General features: G+C 42.0%; 1 protein-coding gene across 2 annotated transcripts in view; it reads left to right on the forward strand.

Annotated features, from left to right (window-relative positions):
- CDH13 (cadherin 13) overlaps positions 1-20,967 on the forward strand; it is a 991,500-nt gene that overhangs the window by 481,184 nt on the left and 489,349 nt on the right. For both annotated transcript variants that reach the window (XM_038754876.1, XM_038754877.1), the window contains exon 5: positions 5,364-5,516. In XM_038754876.1, coding sequence (XP_038610804.1) covers positions 5,364-5,516 — 153 coding nt within the window. The remainder of the gene's footprint in view (positions 1-5,363; positions 5,517-20,967) is intronic.

Consider the following 20,967-nt stretch of genomic DNA (forward strand, 5'->3'; position numbering starts at 1 on the left):
AGACGAACTGAGGGCTCTGGACAGACGGGACCTTTCAAAAGAGAGAGATACCTCATTTTCTCTCCTAATTGCCCACTCTGTATAATTTTGGCAAACCTAAAATAGGTGGTGTCATTCATGAATTAGTTCTGGCAACAAGGAGAGCAGAAGAAAAAAGTGAAGGTGAGAGGAGAAGGAAAAGAAGGTAAGAAAGGACTACATGAAACTGCATCTCTTCCATTATAGTCTCCCAAGTGCTGCATATTAAAGGCGGTCAGTAAATTAACCACCCCCTTCCTTTATCCCTTAATAATAATAGCAATAATAATAATAATAATAATGGCATTTATTAAGTGTTTACTATGTGCAAAGCACTGTTCTAGGTGCTGGAGAGGTTACAAGGTGATCAGGTTGTCCCACAGAGGGCTCACAGTCTTAATCCCCATTTTACAGGTGAGGAAACTGAGGCACAGAGAAGTGAAGTTATTTGCCAAAAGTCACACAGCTGACAAGTGGCAGACCCAGGATTTGAACCCATGACCTCTGACTCCAAAGCCCGTGCTCTTTTCTCTGAGCCATGCTCCCTACCCGGGCAAAGAGGGGAAGGAAAGACAACACATTTCATTGATGAAACTTCCCCTCTGGCACCTGTATCTATGGTATTAGCACATTTTGACCTTTGTCCTCTTCCTATTGTGGTGCTTGCTGCTATTTCAGCTACTAAAACAAGATTTTATCTCCTCCCTCAAACTCTGGTCGCAGGGGCTCTGCAGTGCAATAAGCAATATGAATAGCTGTGTTAAAGCAAACTTTCTCCTACAGCAGATCATTAAAAATTATTGAGTATTTTACTCCTGTTTAGGGAATAATCTCACATGCTGGGCTAAATACCTGATTAGCTGATAATTCATTAAAAACAACCAAAATATTTCCTATACAGAACCAGACCAAGGATCTTTTCCCTATTCTATGGGTAACAGACATTTTTTCATGATTTTTGTTCTAAACTCTATGGTATAGGGAATGCTCTGTTACTTTTGTTAATACTATTTAATAGTTGATCATCAGAGACCAAGTCTTCAAGGCCACAGCAAATAAGATGAGAAAAATATATGGCTAAATTATGATGCACTTTTACCCATAAATTTCCAGCTAATTGCTACAAATTTCTTACTACTTTTCATTCAATCGTATTTACTGAGCGCTTACTGTGTGCAGAGCACTGTACTAAACACTTGGGAAGTGCAAATCAGCAACATATGGAGACAGTCCCTACCCAACATGGGGCTCACAGTCTAGAAGGGGGAGACAGAGGAAAAATAAACCAAACAAAAGAAGTAGACAGGTGTTAATACCAACAGAATAAAGCATGGCTCAGTGGAAAGAGCATGGATTTGGGAGTCAGATCATGGGTTCTAATCCCGGCTCCGTCACTTGTCAGCTCTGTGACTTTGGGCAAGTCACTTCACTTCTCTGGGCCTCAGTTACTTCATCTGTAAAATGGAGATTAAGACTGTCAACCCCATGTGAGACAACCTGATGAGCTTGTGTCCCTCCCCAGCACTTAGAACAGGGCTTTGCACATAAGTGCTTAACAAATACCATCATCATTAGTATTATTAATAAATAGAAGTATAGCTATATAGACATCTTTTAATAAAATAGAGTAATAAGTATGTACAAATATGCACAAGTGCTGTGGGGAGGGAAAGGGCGGAGGGGTGGGGAGGAGGAGAAGAAAAGTGGGGGTTCAATCTGAGAAGGCCTTCTGGAGGAGGTGAGCTCTCAATAGGGTTTTGAAGGGAGGAAGAGAGCTAGTTAGGCAGATGTGTGGAGGGAAGGCATTCCAGGCCAGGGGTAGGATGTGGGCCAGGAGTCGACGGCGGGATGGGAGAATGAGGGACAGTGAGGAAATTAGTGGCAGAGGAGTAGAGGGTGCGGGCTGGGCTGGAGAAGGAGAGAAGGGAGGTGAGGTAATGGAAAGCTTTGAAGCCAACAGTGAGGAGTTTTTGCTTGATTTGAAAGTTGATAGGCAACCACTGGTGATTTTTGAGGAGGGGAGTGACATGCCCAGAGCTTTTCTGTACAAAGATAATCTGGACAGCAGAGTGAAGTATAGACTGAAGCGGGAAGAGAAAGGAGGATGGGAGATCAGAGAGGAGGTTGATGCTATAAAGGATAGGATGAGAGATTGAATCAGCAAGGTAGCAGTTTGGAAGGAGAGGAAAGGGCGGGTCTTGGTGATGCTGCGGAGGTGAGAGTGGCAGGTTTTGGTGATGGATTGGATGTCTGGGGTGAATGAGAAAGCCGAGTCAAGGATGTCACCAAGTTTGAGGGCTTGTGAGATGGGAAGGATAGTAGTGCCATCTACAGTGATGGGAAAATCAGGGAGAGGACAGGGTTTGGGAGGGAAGAGAAGGAGATCAGTTTTGGACATGTTGAGTTTTCGATGGGGGGCAGACATCTAGATGGAGATGTCTTGAAGGAAGGAGGAGATACGAGCCTGGAGCGAGGGAGAGAGAACAGGGGAGGAGATGTAGATTTGGGTGTCATCAGAGTAGAGATGATATTTGAAGCCATGGGAGAGAATGAGTTCACCAAGGGAGTGAGTATAATTGGACAACAGAAGGGGACCAAGAACCGACACTTGAGGAACCACTACAGTAAGGGGATGGGAGAGGAAGGAGGAGCCCACGAAGGAGACTGAGAATGAAAACATCTGTAAACATCTGTGGGGCAACAAGGTAGATTACATTGGACATACCCCAGTGCTTAGAACAATGCTTGGAACACAGTAAGCACTTAACAGATACCATCATTACTTTTGGCTGTGGGGTTGAGGCGATAGAGCACGTGAAAAAATTTGTCAGGCAAGAAGCATTTATTGAGAATTCAGAGCTTTCAGTGTGGTGTTACGTGGGGTCCGTGTCAGAAGGCCTCTTTCCTGACCCTCATAGAGCATCCACTCTGATAGGAGAAATGACACATACAAGCAGTATAAAGTATGTAAAAAGCATACAACAGTTTTTAAGAGCAAAAGGAAACATTATTGCCTAGTGGAAAGAGCAAGGGCCTGGGAATGGGGGGGGCCTGCGTTCATTTGTTCATTCATTTATTCAATTGTATTTGAGTGCTTACTGTGTGCAGGTCACTGTACTAAGCACTTGAGAAGGACAAGTCGGCAACATATAGAGACGGTCCCTACTCAACAACGGGCTCGCAGTCTAAATTCTAATTCCAGTTCTGCCACTTGTCTGCTGTGTGACCAAAAAGTCATTTAACTTTTCTGTACCTCAGTTTTCTCATCTGTAAAATTGTGTTTTAGTGCCTGTTCTCCCTATCCTCTAGATCGTGAGCCTCATGTGCCACAGGGACTGTCTGAACTGATTAGACTGGGCCAATAAGCTTGGCATTATACTTGACTCATCTTTCTCATTCAACCCTCATATCCAAATTTGTCACCAAATCCTGGATCTTCAGCCTTCACAACATCACTAAAATCTGTCCTTTCCTCTTCATCCAAACTGCTACCATGTCATTCCAAGCCCCCTGTCCCTCCTTGATTACTGCTTTAGCCTCCTTGCTGACCTCCCAGCCTTCTGACTCTCTCCACATCAGTCCATAGTTCACTCTGCTGCCTGGCTGATTTTTCTATAAAACCAATTAGTCCATGGTTCCCCACTCTTCAGGAACCTCCAGTGCTTTCCCATCCATCATCATCATCATCATCAATCGTATTTATTGAGCGCTTACTATGTGCAGAGCACTGTACTAAGCGCTTGGGAAGTACAAATTGGCAACATATAGAGACAGTCCCTACCCAACAGTGGGCTCACAGTCTAAAAGGGGGAGACAGAGAACAAAACCAAGCATACTAACAAAATAAAATAAATAGAATAGATATGTACAAATAAAATAAATAAATAAATAGAGTAAAAAAAATATGTACAAACATATATACATATATACAGGTGCTGTGGGGAAGGGAAGGAGGTAAGATGGGAGGGATGGAGAGGGGGACGAGGGGGAGAGGAAGGAAGGGGCTCAGTGTGGGAAGGCCTCCTGGAGGAGGTGAGCTCTCAGCAGGACCTTGAAGGGAGGAAGAGAGCTAGCTTGGCGGATGGGCAGGAGGAGGGCATTCCAGGCCTGGGGGATGACGTGGGCCGGGGGTCAATGGCAGGACATCCACCTCCGCATCACACAGAAACTTCTTACTTTTGACTTTAAAGCACTAAATCACTTTGCCCCCTCTAACTTATATCTGTGATTTTCTACTACAACTATACCAGCCCACACACTTCATCCCTGTAATGCCAGCCTACTCACTGTTTCTTGATCTCATCAATCTCACTATTTATCCCTTTCCCACATCCAGCCTCTGGTCTGGAACTCCTTCACCCTTTCTATCTAGCAGAACTTCACTCTTCCCACCTTCAAAGCATTATTAAAAACTCACCTCCTCCAAGTGGTCTTCCCTGACTAATCCCTTCAATTCCTCTTCTCCCACTTCCTTCTGTGACACCCTTGTACTTTGGGTTTGCAGCCTTTATTTGTCCCCCCCCGCCCCATAGTAGTTATACATAGATCTGAAATTTAATATATTTGCTTACATTCATGTCTGTCTCCCCCTCCTGACTGTAAGCTCCTTGTGAGCAGGGAATGTGTCTACCAGCTCTGTTATATTGAACTCTCTGAAGTGCTTAGTTCAGTGCTCTGAATAATAATAATAATAATAATAATAATAATAATAATGTTGGTATTTGTTAAGCACTTACTATGTGCCAAGCACTGTTCTAAGTTCTGGGCACAGTAAGTGTTCAATAAATGTGAGTGATTGATTAGCTTTAGTCAATGCCATGCTACATATAATCCTTGGCAAATACATACTTAATACCCCAGTAATTTTCAGATAGAATTTCCCTAACCTATGGATTTTGCTAATGGGTCTGAGAGGGTAGAATTAATAAGGGAAAGTTTCCTGGAAGACTAGTTATTGATCTGTATTTTAAAAGAGAAAAGTGGTGGTGATTGACAGGCCTAGAGAATTTCCATGCAAAAGGGAGCGTGAACGAAGGCTAGAAGAAGTAGGATCTAAATAAATCCTATTCCTAGTCATTGTTGGAAGCTGAGGACCTCACTCTCTGACGCCACATCCTTGCCCACTGGAAGAGCATTTCAGCATACACTGCGATGAGCAGCTCTAGGAAAATTTGGTCTTTGATTGTACCTGAAGACATAACTCAACAATCCTGCTTTCTAGACTAGGCTCTTTCTCGGTTAAACGTTAGTACTTATAGGAATAAATCATAGTCAGTGTTCTGATCTCATGTAATTTCTTTTCAGTTCTTGAGTCCCAGTGTCTCAGTATTGTTTCTGTCACACAGGTGGTGGACAGTGACAGACCCGAGGGATCCAAATTTCGGCTGTCCGGGAAAGGAGTGGATCAAGAGCCCAAAGGAGTTTTCCGAATCAATGAAAACACCGGTGACGTCTCAGTGTCCCGGAGCCTGGACAGAGAAACGCTTGCCACCTATCAAGTGAGTGTTCTTAGAATTCAGTATTACAGCTTTTTCTCCTCCTCCTCGACCTGTCTGTTTCTGTTTTGCACTTGATTCAAATTCCCAAGGACACCATAACATGTCAGAAGCCTTTGCACAACAGGCCAACAGAAGGTGGGCAGGTTGTGAACAGATCTCCCGTGTTTCCTTCTCTCTACATTCTCCATTTGATATTAGTTTAATGATCCAGGTGAGCAGGGAAGAGACCAAGGAAAATGGCAGGCAGCGGGGAAAGATGGTGCGACAGGACACAGTGGGACCTGGGAGCGAGAAGTAAAGCAGACAAGGGACAGAATGTAGGAAGAGGCTGCAAGACAATGATCATCAAAGATAATAATAATGATGGTATTTGCTAAGCACTTACTATGTGCAAAGCACTGTTCTAAGCACTGGGGGGGATACAAGGTGATCAGGTTGTCCCATGTGGGGCTCACAGTCTTAATCCCCATTTTACAGATGAGGGAGCTGAGGCACAGAGAAGTGACTTACCCAAAGTCACACAGCTGACAATTGGCGGAGTTGGGATTTGAACCCATGAACTCTGACTCCTAAACCATTGCTCTTTCCACTGAGCCATGCTGCTTCTCTGACTCAGATGAATCAGGTGAAAAAATGAATCAGAGGAACTCTGAGAGTGACAAAGGATTGCAGCTTGGCCCATATGCCCTGATTGCCAAATACTGGGACTCTTTGGCCCCTCTGGGGCCACTCAAGAGAAGCAGCGTGGCTCAGTGGAAAAGAGCCCCAGATTAGGAGTCAGAGGTCATGGGTTCAAATCCCAGCTCTGCCACTTGTCTGCTGTGTGGCCTTAGGCAAGTCACTTCACTTCTCTGAGCCTCAGTTACCTCATCTGTAAAATGGGGATTGAGACTGTGTCCAACCCGATTTGCCTTTATCCACCCCAGTGCTTATTACAGTGCTTCGTACATAGTAAGTGCTAAAAAAAAATACCATCATTATTATTATTATTATTATTACATACATGATGATCATGCCAGGCACAGTCCCTGTACCATATAGGGTTCATAATTTAACTAGGAGGTAGTAGGATTTAATCCCCATTTTACACATGAGGGAACTGAAGCAAAAGAGTTAAGAGACTTACCCAAGGTCACACAGCAGAGAAGTGGCAGAGCCAAGATTAGAACAGAGAAGATAGTGGGTGGAAAGGAAATGAGGGCTTAGTGAGGGGAAGGCCTCTTGGAGGAGTTTTTAAGAAGGTTTAGAAATTGGGGAGAGTGATCGTCTGTCAGCTAGGAAGGAGGGCATTCCAATCTGTTTCCCGAAGCTTTTGTTTTACCTGTGGGGAATGGTTTCTGTAATAAGTTAACTTTAGTTTACCTGTGTTGATAGAAAGAACCTTAAAAGTCTGGCACTTCATTTTGATTCTGCCAAAGGATTACTGTGTGAAAGTGGGAAAGCCACTGACCCTCTCTGGGCTGCGCTTCCAGAGCAATAAAAGGCTAATAAATTATGTGCTGCCTGCTTTAACATGGGGAATGGGGATAAATGAGAAAATGGAAGACACTGTAAGATTTGGAGAAGGCTGTCGATACCAAAATCAACATATTATTTCTGGTTACTATTATCATCATTCTAAATGGTTTCAGCAGGAAATCTGACACAGTGAAGGGCTGATTTCCTTTGCAGTCCTGCCAATGTAATTTGTTTGAATCCTGAAATTTTGTCACTATCAAAAGCTGGTAATCCCTGTGAAGGGGGGCAATCTGTCACTCTGATAAACAAAATGAAGGCACCCACAATTGATTTCACACATTCTACTTGATATACCCTTTCTAGAACAAATACATCTAAGACTCAACCAAGGATCTTCATTTTATTTTGCAAACAGTGCAGATGAGCTGGGTAAACTGTCACAAGCCTTATTTCTGGTCTTCCTGGACTACTTCAGTAAACCTTTTTGGAGGAATATAGAGATACTTACCAAAATTACTCCAAAAAACATCTCACTGCAGATAAGACTACCCATTAAGTGATTGACAGCCTACCTGCTAACACCTGAGAATTTACTATTTTCCAATCTGTCCATTAGTAGAACCAGAAAAGTCTAAGCACAGGGATGGGAAAGCAATCCTGGGTAAAATATTGCATAATTCAGGGCTCAAATCATCTTTCTAGGGTCAGGTAGGAGTCTGCTTTAGCAATTTTTCTTAATTATTATTATTCCCCCATTCTGGGCCTTCTGACTCTCAGGCCTGTGCTCTATCCAGTAGACAATACCTGTCAGTGAGGACACTTTCGTTGCTCAGAAACCCCAGAAGTTACTAAGCCAGGCCTCTTTCCTGAACAGCCAATCCCACTCACTCCAAAGTTGAGTTCCTTGACATACCTTTTATCTCAAAGTTGTTGCCATCTTGTACTTCCCAAGCACTTAGTACAGTGCTCTGCACACAGTAAGCGCTCAATAAATACAATTGATGATGATGAAAGCAGTGTGGCCTAGTTGAAGGAATATGGGCCTGGAGCCAGGGGTCCTGGGCTGTAATCCCAGCTCTGCCAATTGCTTGCTATGTGACCTTGGGTAAGTCACTTTACTTCTCTGTGTCTGTTTCCTCAACTGTAAAATGAGGATGCAATACTTGTTCTCCCTCCTACTTAGACTGTGAGCCCCTTGTGGGACAGGGACTGTGTCCAACCTAATTAACTTGTATCTACCACAGTGCTTAAAGCAGTACTTGACTCATAGTAGATGCTTAAAAAATATCATTAAAAATATATGCTACCTTGTTGCACAGCGGGCTGAATTGGCTTTGTGTATAAATTGGCTCTGTGCAACAAGTTATTGTTTCTGGTATTATTGTCGTGCTCTTTTCCCCATCTTGCACTCTATGAAATGAGGGACCATTATTAGTCCTAACCAGAAGAGAGACTTTCCAAACCATTAGAGTATCCTGTGCTTTCATGACTACCCCGGGAGCGTTTCTGAGAACACCTTTTTGAGAGCCAACATATTTACTTCTGACAAAGCTGCAGTGTAATCTCCTGCCCCTATACATCCCATTTCCAGGTTGTGGTATCAATGCAATCAATCAATTGTATTTATTGAGAAATTACTATTTGCAGAGTACTGTACTGAGCCCTTAGAAGAGCACAAGGAAACAATAAACCCACACATTCCCTACCTATAACAACCTTGCAGTCTAGAGTGGGAGACCGACGTTAGTATAAATGAATACATTACAGATATTAATGCAGCAAAATATCTGGGGTCAGGGTCACCCCCAGAGTAATGCTGGACCTAATTCTGGTCAAGGGGTGGGAAGGATGGAGCAATTTAACTATCCATTCTAAGGAGAACCAAGATTTCTTTAAGTACGGGGAATGAGCAGGCCTTGGTTGTTTGTTTATAGTTGACAGGAGCCTCATACTTGTCTGGCAGATTTAATAGCCATGTAATATTACTTAGCTGTAATGTGGAATCTGTAGACCGAGAATAGAATTATGAGAGGTCTTGCCTCTCTCAATAATGTCTTTCAGTAATCTCCCCCAGATTTTCAAGAAGCAGCATGGCTCAGTAGAAGGAGCACGGGCTTTGGAGTCAGAGGTAATGGGTTCAAATCCCTGCTCCACCACTTGTCAGCTGTGTGACTTTGGGCAAATCACTTATCTTCTCTGTGCCTGTTACCTCATCTGTGAAATAGGGCTTAAGACTGTGAGCCCTACGTGGGACAACCTGATCACCTTGTAACCTCCCCAGCACTTAGAACAGTGTTTTGCACATAGTTAAGTGCATAATAAATGCCATTATTATTATTAATGTATCATGGAGTATTGGCATTGACTGGAACCCAAGAATGAATATCTCATAAAAAAACTTTAAGTGCATCTCTACTGCTCTCTTTGAGTTGAAGGACTAAAGTGGCTGGAATTTCTCCGACTGACCCAACCATCACCACTGACATGTTAGGAGTTGCATCTGGTAACCTTCACTTCAGTTATTAAACTAAAGAATCAAATGGACCCTAGGCCCCAGAGGTTGAGATTTTCAGTGGTGACTTTCTGAAATGAGTGTTGGACTAAGAAAATTTGGTGAGAGCAGAACTGGATTTTCTGGATCACAAGATAAGACATTTACTCAGATCCATAAAGGAATAGGATATCCTCACCTGGGAATTCATTAAAAAGAAAAATACTGAATATAAAGTACAGAAACATGTTGGGTAATAAATCTATTGGAAAATTCCAAAACAATGAGTTTTTTAAAAAAATAGGCCTGGCTCCAGATCCAGTCAAAGACATGAAAAGCCACTAATCCAGTCCTCAAGTATGGCAGGAGAGAGGGAGAAGTCCCTAAACCAGTGCATGAACTATGACATGTAAAGTCCAAGATATTCATCAAGGTTGCTGGGTGGGACAGAATTGGTCCCTGATTGTGATTGAGTGACAGCCTGCTCCTAACAGGCGCTCGGGCCAGAGACAGTCAGTCAATCGTATTTATTGAGAGCTTAATGTTTGCAGATTACTCTACTACTACTACTACTAATAATAATGATAATGGTGGCATTTGTTAAGCGCTTACTATGTGCGAAGCACTGTTCTAAGCACTAGGGGGGTTGCAAGGTGATCAAGTTGTCCCACGTGGGGCTCACAGTTTTAATCCCCATTTTACAGATGAGGTAACTGAGGCCCAGAGAAGTTAAGTGGCTTGCCCAAAGTCACACAGCTGACAAGTGGCGGGGCCAGATTAGAACCCATGAACTCTGGCTCCCAAGCCCATTCTCTTTCCACAGAGCCACACTACTAAGCACTTGGGAGAGTACAGTGCAACAAACAGACACATTCCCTGTCCACAACGAGCTTACAGTCTAGCCTACTGGCAGGAGAGCAATTCAGGAAAAGAATTGCCATCATGTCCAACTCTGTAGGCTCAGTACATGGCTACCTGCCCCGCCTCAAAGTTGAACAGCAGAAATTAATCCCTTCAACCCCATTCCCAGAGTGGGGAGGATAGGGAGGGAAAATTGGCCCCTTGCCTCTCTTGTGAGCAGAATGTGAATGCTGGTTGCGAGAGCATTTGTTAACTAGATTCCACATTCCCGAATGAACTGGAAAGCTTATTTATAGCTTCCATAAAGTTGTGCTATTTCCTCTGACACCTCAAATTATTTCACTAGAATTTAGGCATACTGTACCGCTTTTGGAGTTCTTCAATTAATCTGTTTTTCAGCCCAGTTCTAATATCTTTTAAGGTAGAGACATGTATTTTGTAGGAAACAACAACAAAAAAGACAACCAAAACCAGTCAGTGAATGAGCCAGATAACATTATCAGAACGAAGCAATATGGCTAAGGATGTTAAGTGTGAACGGGGAGAACTCTGGCCACTTAGAAAAAGCTTTAAATGCCCTGTGCTGTTTTCTCTCTTGCTGCCTAGGGAGGAAACAAGTTCCTGAATAACAAATAGTAAGCAAGCAAGGAAAGACAACTGTTAGCAAATTGTCACCTACCGTTCAGGCAGCATGTTTCACAAACCAATCATCTAACATTATCCTTAGCCCTAAGCTCATATCTCACCCTAACCTGCTCTGATTGAGATTGTCAACATCCCCATTTGCAAGCAAGTTGATTTTGATTTGGATATTTTCAACAGGGAGAATTTTCAAAAAGTGAACATTAGGCATTTGGTTTCAGGTGCTGTTCTGCTCCTCTGTTGTTGGGTACTCTTATCAACTACACCCTAGCAGATGACTTTTACCGCTCTGAAAAGCAAATGCAGTATTGGAAGAGAATCTTTACCATTTATCTTGATTTTTACCATCAGTCAATTGATGATATTTATTGAGCACTTACTGTGGGAAGAGCACTGCGTTAAGTGCTTTTCCCCTTCTTACACCCCATGAACCAAGGGAATATTATTAGCCCTAACCAGAAGAGATACTTTCCAAACCAGAGAAGCAGTGTGGGCTAGTGGATAGAGCATGGTCCTGGAACTCAGAAGGAACTGAGTTTTAAGCCTAGCTCTACCACTTGTCTGCTGATTGACCTTGGGCAAGTAACTTAAATTCTCTGTGCCTCAGTTACCCCATCTGTAAACTGGGGATGAAGACTGAGCTTCACCGGCCTCATGTGGGGCACGGACTGTATCCAACCTGATTAACTTGGTATAGTGCCTGACACATAGTATGTGCTTAACAAATAACAGAAAAAAACGGGCTTGGTTCTGTTGCTATTCCAGCTTCTTCATTGTGTGTTTGTGTGTATTTTCTTCATTGTCCTTAGAAACATCTCTAAGGTAAAAGCAGTTAATCAGTACTGGCATTAAAAAATCATCACCACCTCAGACCGAAAGGGAACAGTGAAGATTTAATAACACATCAAAACTGGCATAACTTGTCCCTCTTCAGGCGCCTGTAGTTATGAACGTTTCCACACACAGAAGGCGTTGCATCAGCTGTGTTGTTAGATATTATTTTGGCCATCTACAGTTTGCAGACAAATTCATAAAGGCAATCACTGAAGACTCTCTAAAAGCCACTTTTTTTATGAGAACAGAATTTGTTAGCTCCTCAAAATGAAATTTTTATCCCTCAACTTCTTGAACTGGCATCCTGCCAGACAGATGATTTACTTCCCTGAAGATCTTTAATTCCAGCTTGTAACTTGTCTGCATTTTTCAACCTATCAAATTATTAGGTGCTCAGGAAATGAGGTAGAATTGGCTGTTGTGCACGCTTCACTGGACACCCAATCCTGTATTTGGAAGCTTCGTAGAGCAAACTTGAGAGGTAGCATTCTAATCAAGTTAAGCCAAAACCAAATAGAATATTGTCCAAGTTCATACTTGTAAATGAAATTATAGATGCCTCATAGGGATTTTGGATCATTTTTTAATTGAATGCTTTCTAATGATTTGGAGTACACATTCATTTATAATATAAATATCCTAAAGAATGTTTACACACATTCAGGTGCTTTCTGATGAGGTGACATCTAATCAGTGTATGTAAGTGTGGCTGAAGAGACCAAGGTATAACTAACAAATCCTTTGGCATTGTGTGCAGTTTTTCTTTTAATTTAAGTGCTTACTGTGTGCCAGGCACTGTACTGAGTACTCAGCTACAAGCAAATCCGGTTGGACACATTCCAAGTCCCACAGGGGGCTCACAGTCTTAATCCCCATTTTACAGGTGAGGTAACTGAGTCACCGAGAAGTTCAGTTATTTTCCCAAGGTCACACAGCAGACAAGTGGTGGAGCTGGAATTAGAATCCAGGTCCTCCTGTCTCTGAGACCTGTGCTTTTCCCCCTGGGTCATGCTGTTTCTCAATGTAATTCATGCATGTGATCATTTCAGTGTATTCATTGTATACAGAACCTGTCTTGATTTTCAAGCCTGCCTCTTGTTATATCTTTAATTCGGGAGAGCAAATTCTTTCTTAACTGCTGTCAGCCCAGCTGGTTTATTGACTGCAATGGTCTCCCAAGGCCACAGCTATTGCTCATTACTTGACTATGCTCAACTATGCCCTCAATTTTTTTTCTGTCCTCCCACTTTGCATGTAACCCTTTGCAGTCTATTGTAGGATATTATATTCTCATTTTTTTTTTTTCTCCTCACCTGCTCAAATGGTGGGGCTGTTGAAAATGCTGTCCAGCCACTTGGTATTAAGTATGGTTTGTAGATGATACTTGTCACTAAGAATGACAGTTCTTCTATAGAAGGTTTGGGTCTCACAGGCATATAGAAGGTTGGGCACCATAAAAGTCAGCTAGATCTTCACCTTGGTCTGGAATTCGGTGCTTCATTGTTACCACACTCTATCTTGCAGTCTGAGACATCCTGGCCTTTTGGACTCTGTTTTTGGACTTTCCCTGCTCTACATTCATTCATTCAATTGTACTGAGTGCTTACTGTGTGCAGAGCACTGTACTAAGCGCTTGGGAAGTACAAGTCGGCAACATATAGAGACAATCCCTACCCAACAATGGGCTCACAGTCTAGAAGGGGGAGACAGACAGCAAAACATGTAGACAGGTGTCAAAACCATCAGAATAAATAGAATTAGCTATATGCACATCATTAATAAAATAGTGTAGTAAATATGTACAACCTGATTGTTTATACTGCACCATTTAGGGAAGCAAAATGCACTCTTTAATGAAAAGGAAACTGAAAACATTCTCCCATACCAGTGGGCCAGCCCATTTTAAATCTACATGCATCATCGCTCAGGGCATTGTCCTGGGAGCACAATTCAGTGACACTGAGGGTTACCAGTGATCATCTTTGCAGTGCAGGCTTTCACATAATAGGCATCCCAATGTGCAATCTCACTCCCAAATGCTTACGTGCAACCTTCCCCAATTTAAATATTGGATATTTGGAAAATAAAATGTGGTTAATTCTGGAATAATCATCATCATCATTAATCATATTTATTGAGCGCTTACTGTGTGCAGAGCACTGTACTAAGCGCTTGGGAAGTACAAGTTGGCAACATATAGAGACAGTCCCTACCCAACAGTGGGCTCACAGTCTTAAAGGGGGAGACAGAGAACAAAGCCAAACATACTAATAAAATAAATAGAATAGATATGTACAAGTAAAATAAATAGAGTAACACATATGTACAAACATATATACATATACACAGGAATATACATATATACAGGGAGTGATGCTCCCGTTTACATAATTCCTGGACCCTCTGCCTTCCTGATGTTAGCCTTCTAGCCATTTTGGGCTCCACTAGGAGGGGAGGAAAAGAAAGGAGGAACTCAGCTGTGACAACTAAGCACCTCTGGTAATCTGTGCTGGATAGGTATTTGCAGGGTAACTGATATAGGTAGATGATGGAGAACTCTTGGCCCCCAAACATGAAAAATTGTCTAAGTGATTGGTTACGACTGTGTGAGCAGCATTAGTGTTGCACCTGCGAGCATGACAGGACAATACTCAAAAATCCAGGAGCCGGAATGTACAGTAATCACTATTCATGTAACTTACAATAACTAAAAAGGATGTGATATAATCACAATGGACAAGAATAATGAAAAATAAGAACAGTAGCACAGATGTTGTAGTGACAGGGAAATAATATTAAACCTTTCAGATGACTAAGACAGTATTCATTGTAAATCCTCTAGCTAAAATATCACAGATGTTCTATCCCACCAGAAAAACAATGGAGCACACAAATTTTATTTTAAAAATCTCACCACAGATAGAATACGTGAGAAAACTGACCAGTTCTCATGGTACTGGTTCAGATGACAGGAACCAGACAGCTGTCTTAACACTGGAAAGCTTCCTCTCTGGATATTTCAGGATTTGACTGTATAGAGAGACTAGCCTTGAACCCATTTTTATACCTTCAAATGCTTTACTCATCTTTATGATGATCATTGATTATGGATTAATAGTTTTGACATCTCAGTCTGGTGCATATGATGGAAAATATAGCTAAAGTATTTTCTAGTGTCACTTCAGATGGAGTATTGGATGAATAACTGTCATAAATTGTTAATTACCAATATTTGTTACACTTCTGGACCTTACTTAAGACCAATTAACAGTTGGTCTTAATTTATAATCCCCGGTACCTTTTAGCCCTAGGTGTTTTTCTGGGTTCCAGGACATTTCATTTATTCCTGATACATAGCAAAACATACTCCCAACTTTCATATTTTGTGCCTGTCTTATTTGTACCACACAATGATTCATCCTTGGAATCTTAGTAATGGGGCTCTTTTTATGATATTTAAGTGTTTCGTATGTGCCAGACACTGAACTAAGAACTGGGGTAAATATAAATTAATCAGGTTGGACACAGTCCGTGTCTCGCATGGGGCTCATTGTCTTAATCCCATTTTTGCAGATGAGGTAACTGAGGCACAGAGAAGTTAAGTGTCTAGCCCAAGCTCACACAGCAGACAAATGGGAGTCAGTATTAGAACCCAGGTACTTTGCCAAGCTCTTGCTCTATTCACTGGGCCATACTGCTATGTGACATTAAATCACAAACTGCTGGGTTTTTTATTGTTAGTCAATCTGTTACTAGTATTGAAGCAACATGGCATAGTGACTAGAGAACAAGGCTGGGATTCAGAAGGTCGGGTTCTAATCTAGCTCCACCACATGTCTGTTGTGTATCCTTGGGCAAGTCATTTCACTTCTCTGGGTCTCACTTACCTCATCTGTAAAATGGGGATTGAGACTGTGAGTCCCATGTGGGACAGGGACTGTGTCCATCCTCATTTGCTTATATCCACCCCAGTGCTTAGTACAGTGCCTGGCACACAGTAAGCACACAGTTAACAATTAAACACAACTGGAACAGTTAAATAGCACAATAATAATAATATTTATTGAGCACTTACTATGTGCAAAGCACTATACTAGGCACTTGGAGAATACAATACAACAGAATTAGCAGACATGTTCCCTGCCCACGGTAATGATTTTAGTTTTAACCATTACTATGATATTTATGTACTCATCACGTGGTCATTCCTGGGATAGGTAGAATACAATCACTGTGAGCCCACTGTTGGGTAGGGACCGTCTCTATATGTTGCCAACTTGTACTTCCAAAGCGCTTAGTACAGTGCTCTGCACACAGTAAGTGCTCAATAAATACAACTGAATGAAATACAATCAGTTCAGACACAGTGCCTGCCACATATGGGACTCCCAGTCTGTTCTTTCTGGGATTATTAGGCTCTTTCACATATTTCTTAATAATAATAATAATTATGGTATTTAAGAGCTTACCATGTGCCAAGCGCTGTTCTAAGCACTGAGGTAGATACAAGGTAATCAGGTTGTCCCACGTGGTGCTCACAGTCTTAATTCCCATTTTATAGGAATTAGAATTCTCATCCTCTACTCCCAAGCCCGTGCTTTTTCCACTAAGCCACGCTACATCTCTTGTCTACTTCTTTATTGGAAAATGTTCCAGGGAGAAGGGGAAGAGCAAAGAGGAAATCTGGTAATTTTGAAAACTGTAAGGTTGGTTTATGTGATATGGTCATTAGGTCTTTATGGGCACATCATCAAAGACCCAGGTCATTTGCTCCTGGAATTGTTTATCCCAGGTCTCTGAGAGTTTCCAGTCAGGACTCAAATGATCCAAAATTGAGACTTTCTTATAATGATAATGATGGCACTTGTTAAGTGCTTGCTATCTGCAAAACACTGTTCTAAGCACTGAGGAGGATACAAGTTGATCAGGTTGTCCCATGTGGAGCTCACATTCTTAATCCCCATTTTACAGATGAGGTAACTGAGGCACAGAGAAATTAAGTGACTTGCCCAAAGTCACACAGCTGACAATTGGTGGAGCCTGGATTTGAACCCATGACCTCTAACTCCCAAGCCCGGGCTCTTTCCACTGAGCCATACTGTTTCACATTTCATGCTGATTTCTGATTTATTAGTGCTTTAAACCTGTCCCCTCCCACTCATCCCTCACTAAAATCCCTGTCCCCATTTCACCTTTGCCCTCAAAATGAAAATTTGACCTCTGATAGTGAGCAGATATTCTGTTTCCATAGAGGGCTTGGGTTGAATTTACAGCAGTAGAGATCTGGGCTAGACCTCAGGAAGAACTTCCTGCCTTTTTTGGCACAATACACCCTGAAATTTGTTGAGCCATAGGAGATTGCAGATATTCCTCTTTTCTAACCATATTTAAAACCATGTAGCAAAAATTTTTGCCTAAAGGTTTAAGTGCAGCCTAGCTTGGAGTCTGGTGATTGGACTAGATGGGTCCTTTGAGATCCCATCCAGCCTTAGGAGTCTGTATAGCTTGGAAAGTAAAGCAAATCTGCAGAGGTCTGCACAGGTGAGAAATCTAGAGTTGAGCTGGCCTGCCCAGGTCCCATTTGGCTTGATCTTGATTTGACCAAAGACCACAACTGAACACCAAAGCCAACCAGAAGGGAGTCTGAAGCCGTGCAGGGAGTGGGTTCCAAGGACAGGCTCGTTTGTGGGAATGTTACCGCCTGTGTGGGCTCCGGGGAATTGAAGTCTCAACAGCTCAAGAAGCCACAACATATTTGCTCAGTTACAGAGACCCAGTTGCAGCAAAGTGATCCTACCCACAGGAATCTGGCACAAGAAACAGGCTTGGGGGCCAAGCAAACTTAGTCTGGCTCACTGGATCGGGCTTCTTCTCAAACTCATTGAGCTCCAAGGCTCATGCAGAACTCTAAGCAGAAATGCTAGCTACCTATCCCCCGAGCTCTACCTCACTACCGACCCCACACCCACATCCTGCCCCTGGCCTGAAGCACCCTCCCTCTTATCCTACAGAAAATTATTCTCTCCACCTTGAAAGCCTTATTGAAGGCCCATCTCCTCCAAGAGGCCTTCCCTGACTAAACCCTCATTGCCTCTTTTCCCACTCCCTTCTGTGTCACCCTTGCACTTGGATTTGCCCCCTTTGTGCCTCCTTCTCCCAGCCCCACAGCAGTCATTCATTCATTCATTCAATCATATTTATTGAGCGCTTACTGTGTGCAGAGCACTGTACTAAGCGCTTGGGAAGTACAAGTTGGCAACAGATAGAGGTGGTCCCTATCCAACAGTGGGCTCACAGTCTAGAAGGGGGAGACAGAGAACAAAACATATTAACAAAATATAATAAATATGTAAATATCTGTAATTTATTTTCATTAATTACTTGGATTTGCCCCCTTTGTGCATCCCTTTCTCAGCCCCACAGCTCTTATGTAAATGTCTGTAATTTATTTTCACTAATGACTGGCTCCCTCTCCACACTGTAAGCTCACTGTGGACAGGGAACGTGGCTACCAACTCTATTATATAGTAATATTATCCTCTCTCAAGTGCTTAGTACAGTGCCCTGCACACAGTAAGCCCTTGATAAATAGGATTGATTGATTGAAACACCAGGGCTTCTCACTTGTGCCTTCAGCAGTGGACTGCTATGAGTCCCCCTTCAGTTAAGTCCTGCAGAATGCTTGCTCCTCCTACTCACACTAAACAATACCCTGTTGCAGCTATTCAACTAATTACAGGTCAAAAATGGAACTCCTTTAAATAATAATAATAATAATAATAATGGCATTTATTAAGCACTTACTATGTGCAAAGCACTGTTCTTTGCGTTTTCAATCCATGTTTTCCTACATATATGAACACTTTACCCCTTACCACCCTCTTTTTGAGAATAACCCTACCTCTTTTTTATAAAGATATTGAGCATGTTTCATTCATTTAATCATAGTTATTGAGCACTTACTGTGTGCAGAGCACTGTACTAAGTGCTTGAAGAGACAATTCAGCAATAAAGAGAGACAGTCTGTATTTCAAGGAAAGGGATCAGGTTAGGTTGGGGCTGAGGAGGGGAGAAGCTATTTTGATTGTTTCTGAACTTAGCTACTAATCAACTCTCTCTTCAGTTGATGGTCAGCTTTTTAGGCCAGCAAGAATCACCCAGGCTGGCGTCCTCAATGATAAAAGAAAATGCCAACAGGATTAATATTGGATATTAAAACCCATGGTTTGCACAAACTGCTGACTGACAATCCTCTTTGTTGTCAGGACTGAAGGCCATTCTTTGAAAAAATAAAAATAAAAGATCTGATTAATTTTTACACCACCTTGTATTTATTCATTTTCAGTGATTTATTTATACCAGAGCTTCATGTTGAAAAATTGTGGTGGAGATTACAAAATAGCCTACAGTGTTTTTCTATAGCAGTTTGGCAAAGCTCATTTTTGATTCAATACCTTGTTCTAGCTCGCTTTCAAAATACAAATTTCATTTCCTTAGACCCCAGGGGAAAATAATTCAAACAGGCACCTTTGTATTTGTCTGGCACCTTAAGATCTAGATAATTTACTGCAAATTTATTTTTATTGCAAATTATGTAGATCTTATTCAGCACCAGGACTTTTCAGCTATGCTCTCCGTTTATCTAAATCTGTAGCCTACATATATTATATTCTAAAGTGCTAATACATACGCCGAGCTGCTACACTGGAATGCGTCTTTCTCTGGAGGTATCTTTTATTTGTCTCATATCTTTTTCCAATAGTTTTTTTTTCTGTACAAAATTGGAATTTTTACCATTTAAATCATAGAAGATGGTTTTTATTTCTATAATTAATTGTAGAGGAGTCCTGGAGGCAACTCTATTGTATTGTACTCTCCCAAAGCTTAGTACAGTGCTCTGTATGCAGTAAATGCTCCACAAACACCATTGATTAAGATGGACAAGAAGAATACAGTCATATGTCCTTTTTCAAAATGTGCTTTCTGGATGGACTACCACTGGAGATTGAAGTGGACCCTCCTGCTCTCTGAGGTCGGTCAATCAATATATTTTATTTATGGAGAGCTTACTCTGTGCTGAGCACTGTACTAAGCACTTGGGAGAGTACAATAGTTTAACCCATCAGCTGAGGTTACTCCATGGACACCAATATAGAAGTTTTGCTGCCCACTGTTGGGTAGGGACTGTCTCTATATGTTGCCAACTTGTACTTCCCAAGCGCTTAGTACAGTGCTCTGCACACAGTAAGCGCTCAATAAATACGATTGATTGATTGATCTACAAACGACACTGGATTGCCATAGCACAGGGCTGGGCTTCAATCAGAGAAATGAAAGAAAAACCTCTGTAACCCCAAGTCAGTGACAAAGGAATGAAACAAGTGGCTGTTCACCTATAGTTATTTACTCCATAGACCCCCACTTCCCCTTTAATTTGTGTCTCTCAAACAGAACAGGGATAGTAAAACCTCCCTCTTCCTACTTCACAGGCATGTTGTCAGGGAAAGCATAAAATAATTGATGTAAAAGCACTTTGGGGAAAAAAAAAAAAAAAGGGGGAGTATGACTTATGCAGCATGGCCTAATGGCAAGAGAATAGGACTAGGAGTCTGCATTCCTGGATTAGACTCCACCACTTACCTGCTGAACGATCTTGGGCAAGTCATTCAACTTCTCTTTGCCTCATTTTCTTCAACTTTTAAATGGGGATTAAACACCTATTGACCCTCCCTTTTAATAATAATAATACTACTACTAATAATAATAATGGCACTTATTAAGCACTTACTATGTGCCAAGCACTGTTCTAAGCACTAGGGAGGTTACAAGGTGATCAGGTTTTCCCACATGGGGCTCACAGTCTTAATCCCCATTACAGATGAGGTAACTGAGGCACAGAGAAGTTAAGTGACTTGCCCAAAGTCACAAAGCTGACAGTTGGCAGCGCCGGGATTTGAACCCTTGACCTCTGGCTCCAAGACCCGTGCTCTTTCCACTGAGCCACGCTGCTTCTCTTTTAGGCTGCGAGCCCCAAGTGGGAGAGGGACTGTGTTTGTTCTGCTTATATTGGGTCTACCTCAGCATTTAGCACAGTATTTGGCAAATAGTAAGCACTTAAATATCATCATTATTCTTATGAAAAAGAGAGATTTGTTTCAAGGCATG

The sequence above is a fragment of the Tachyglossus aculeatus genome, chromosome 11, assembly GCF_015852505.1.
Source record: "Tachyglossus aculeatus isolate mTacAcu1 chromosome 11, mTacAcu1.pri, whole genome shotgun sequence".
NCBI classification, from domain to species: domain Eukaryota; kingdom Metazoa; phylum Chordata; class Mammalia; order Monotremata; family Tachyglossidae; genus Tachyglossus; species Tachyglossus aculeatus.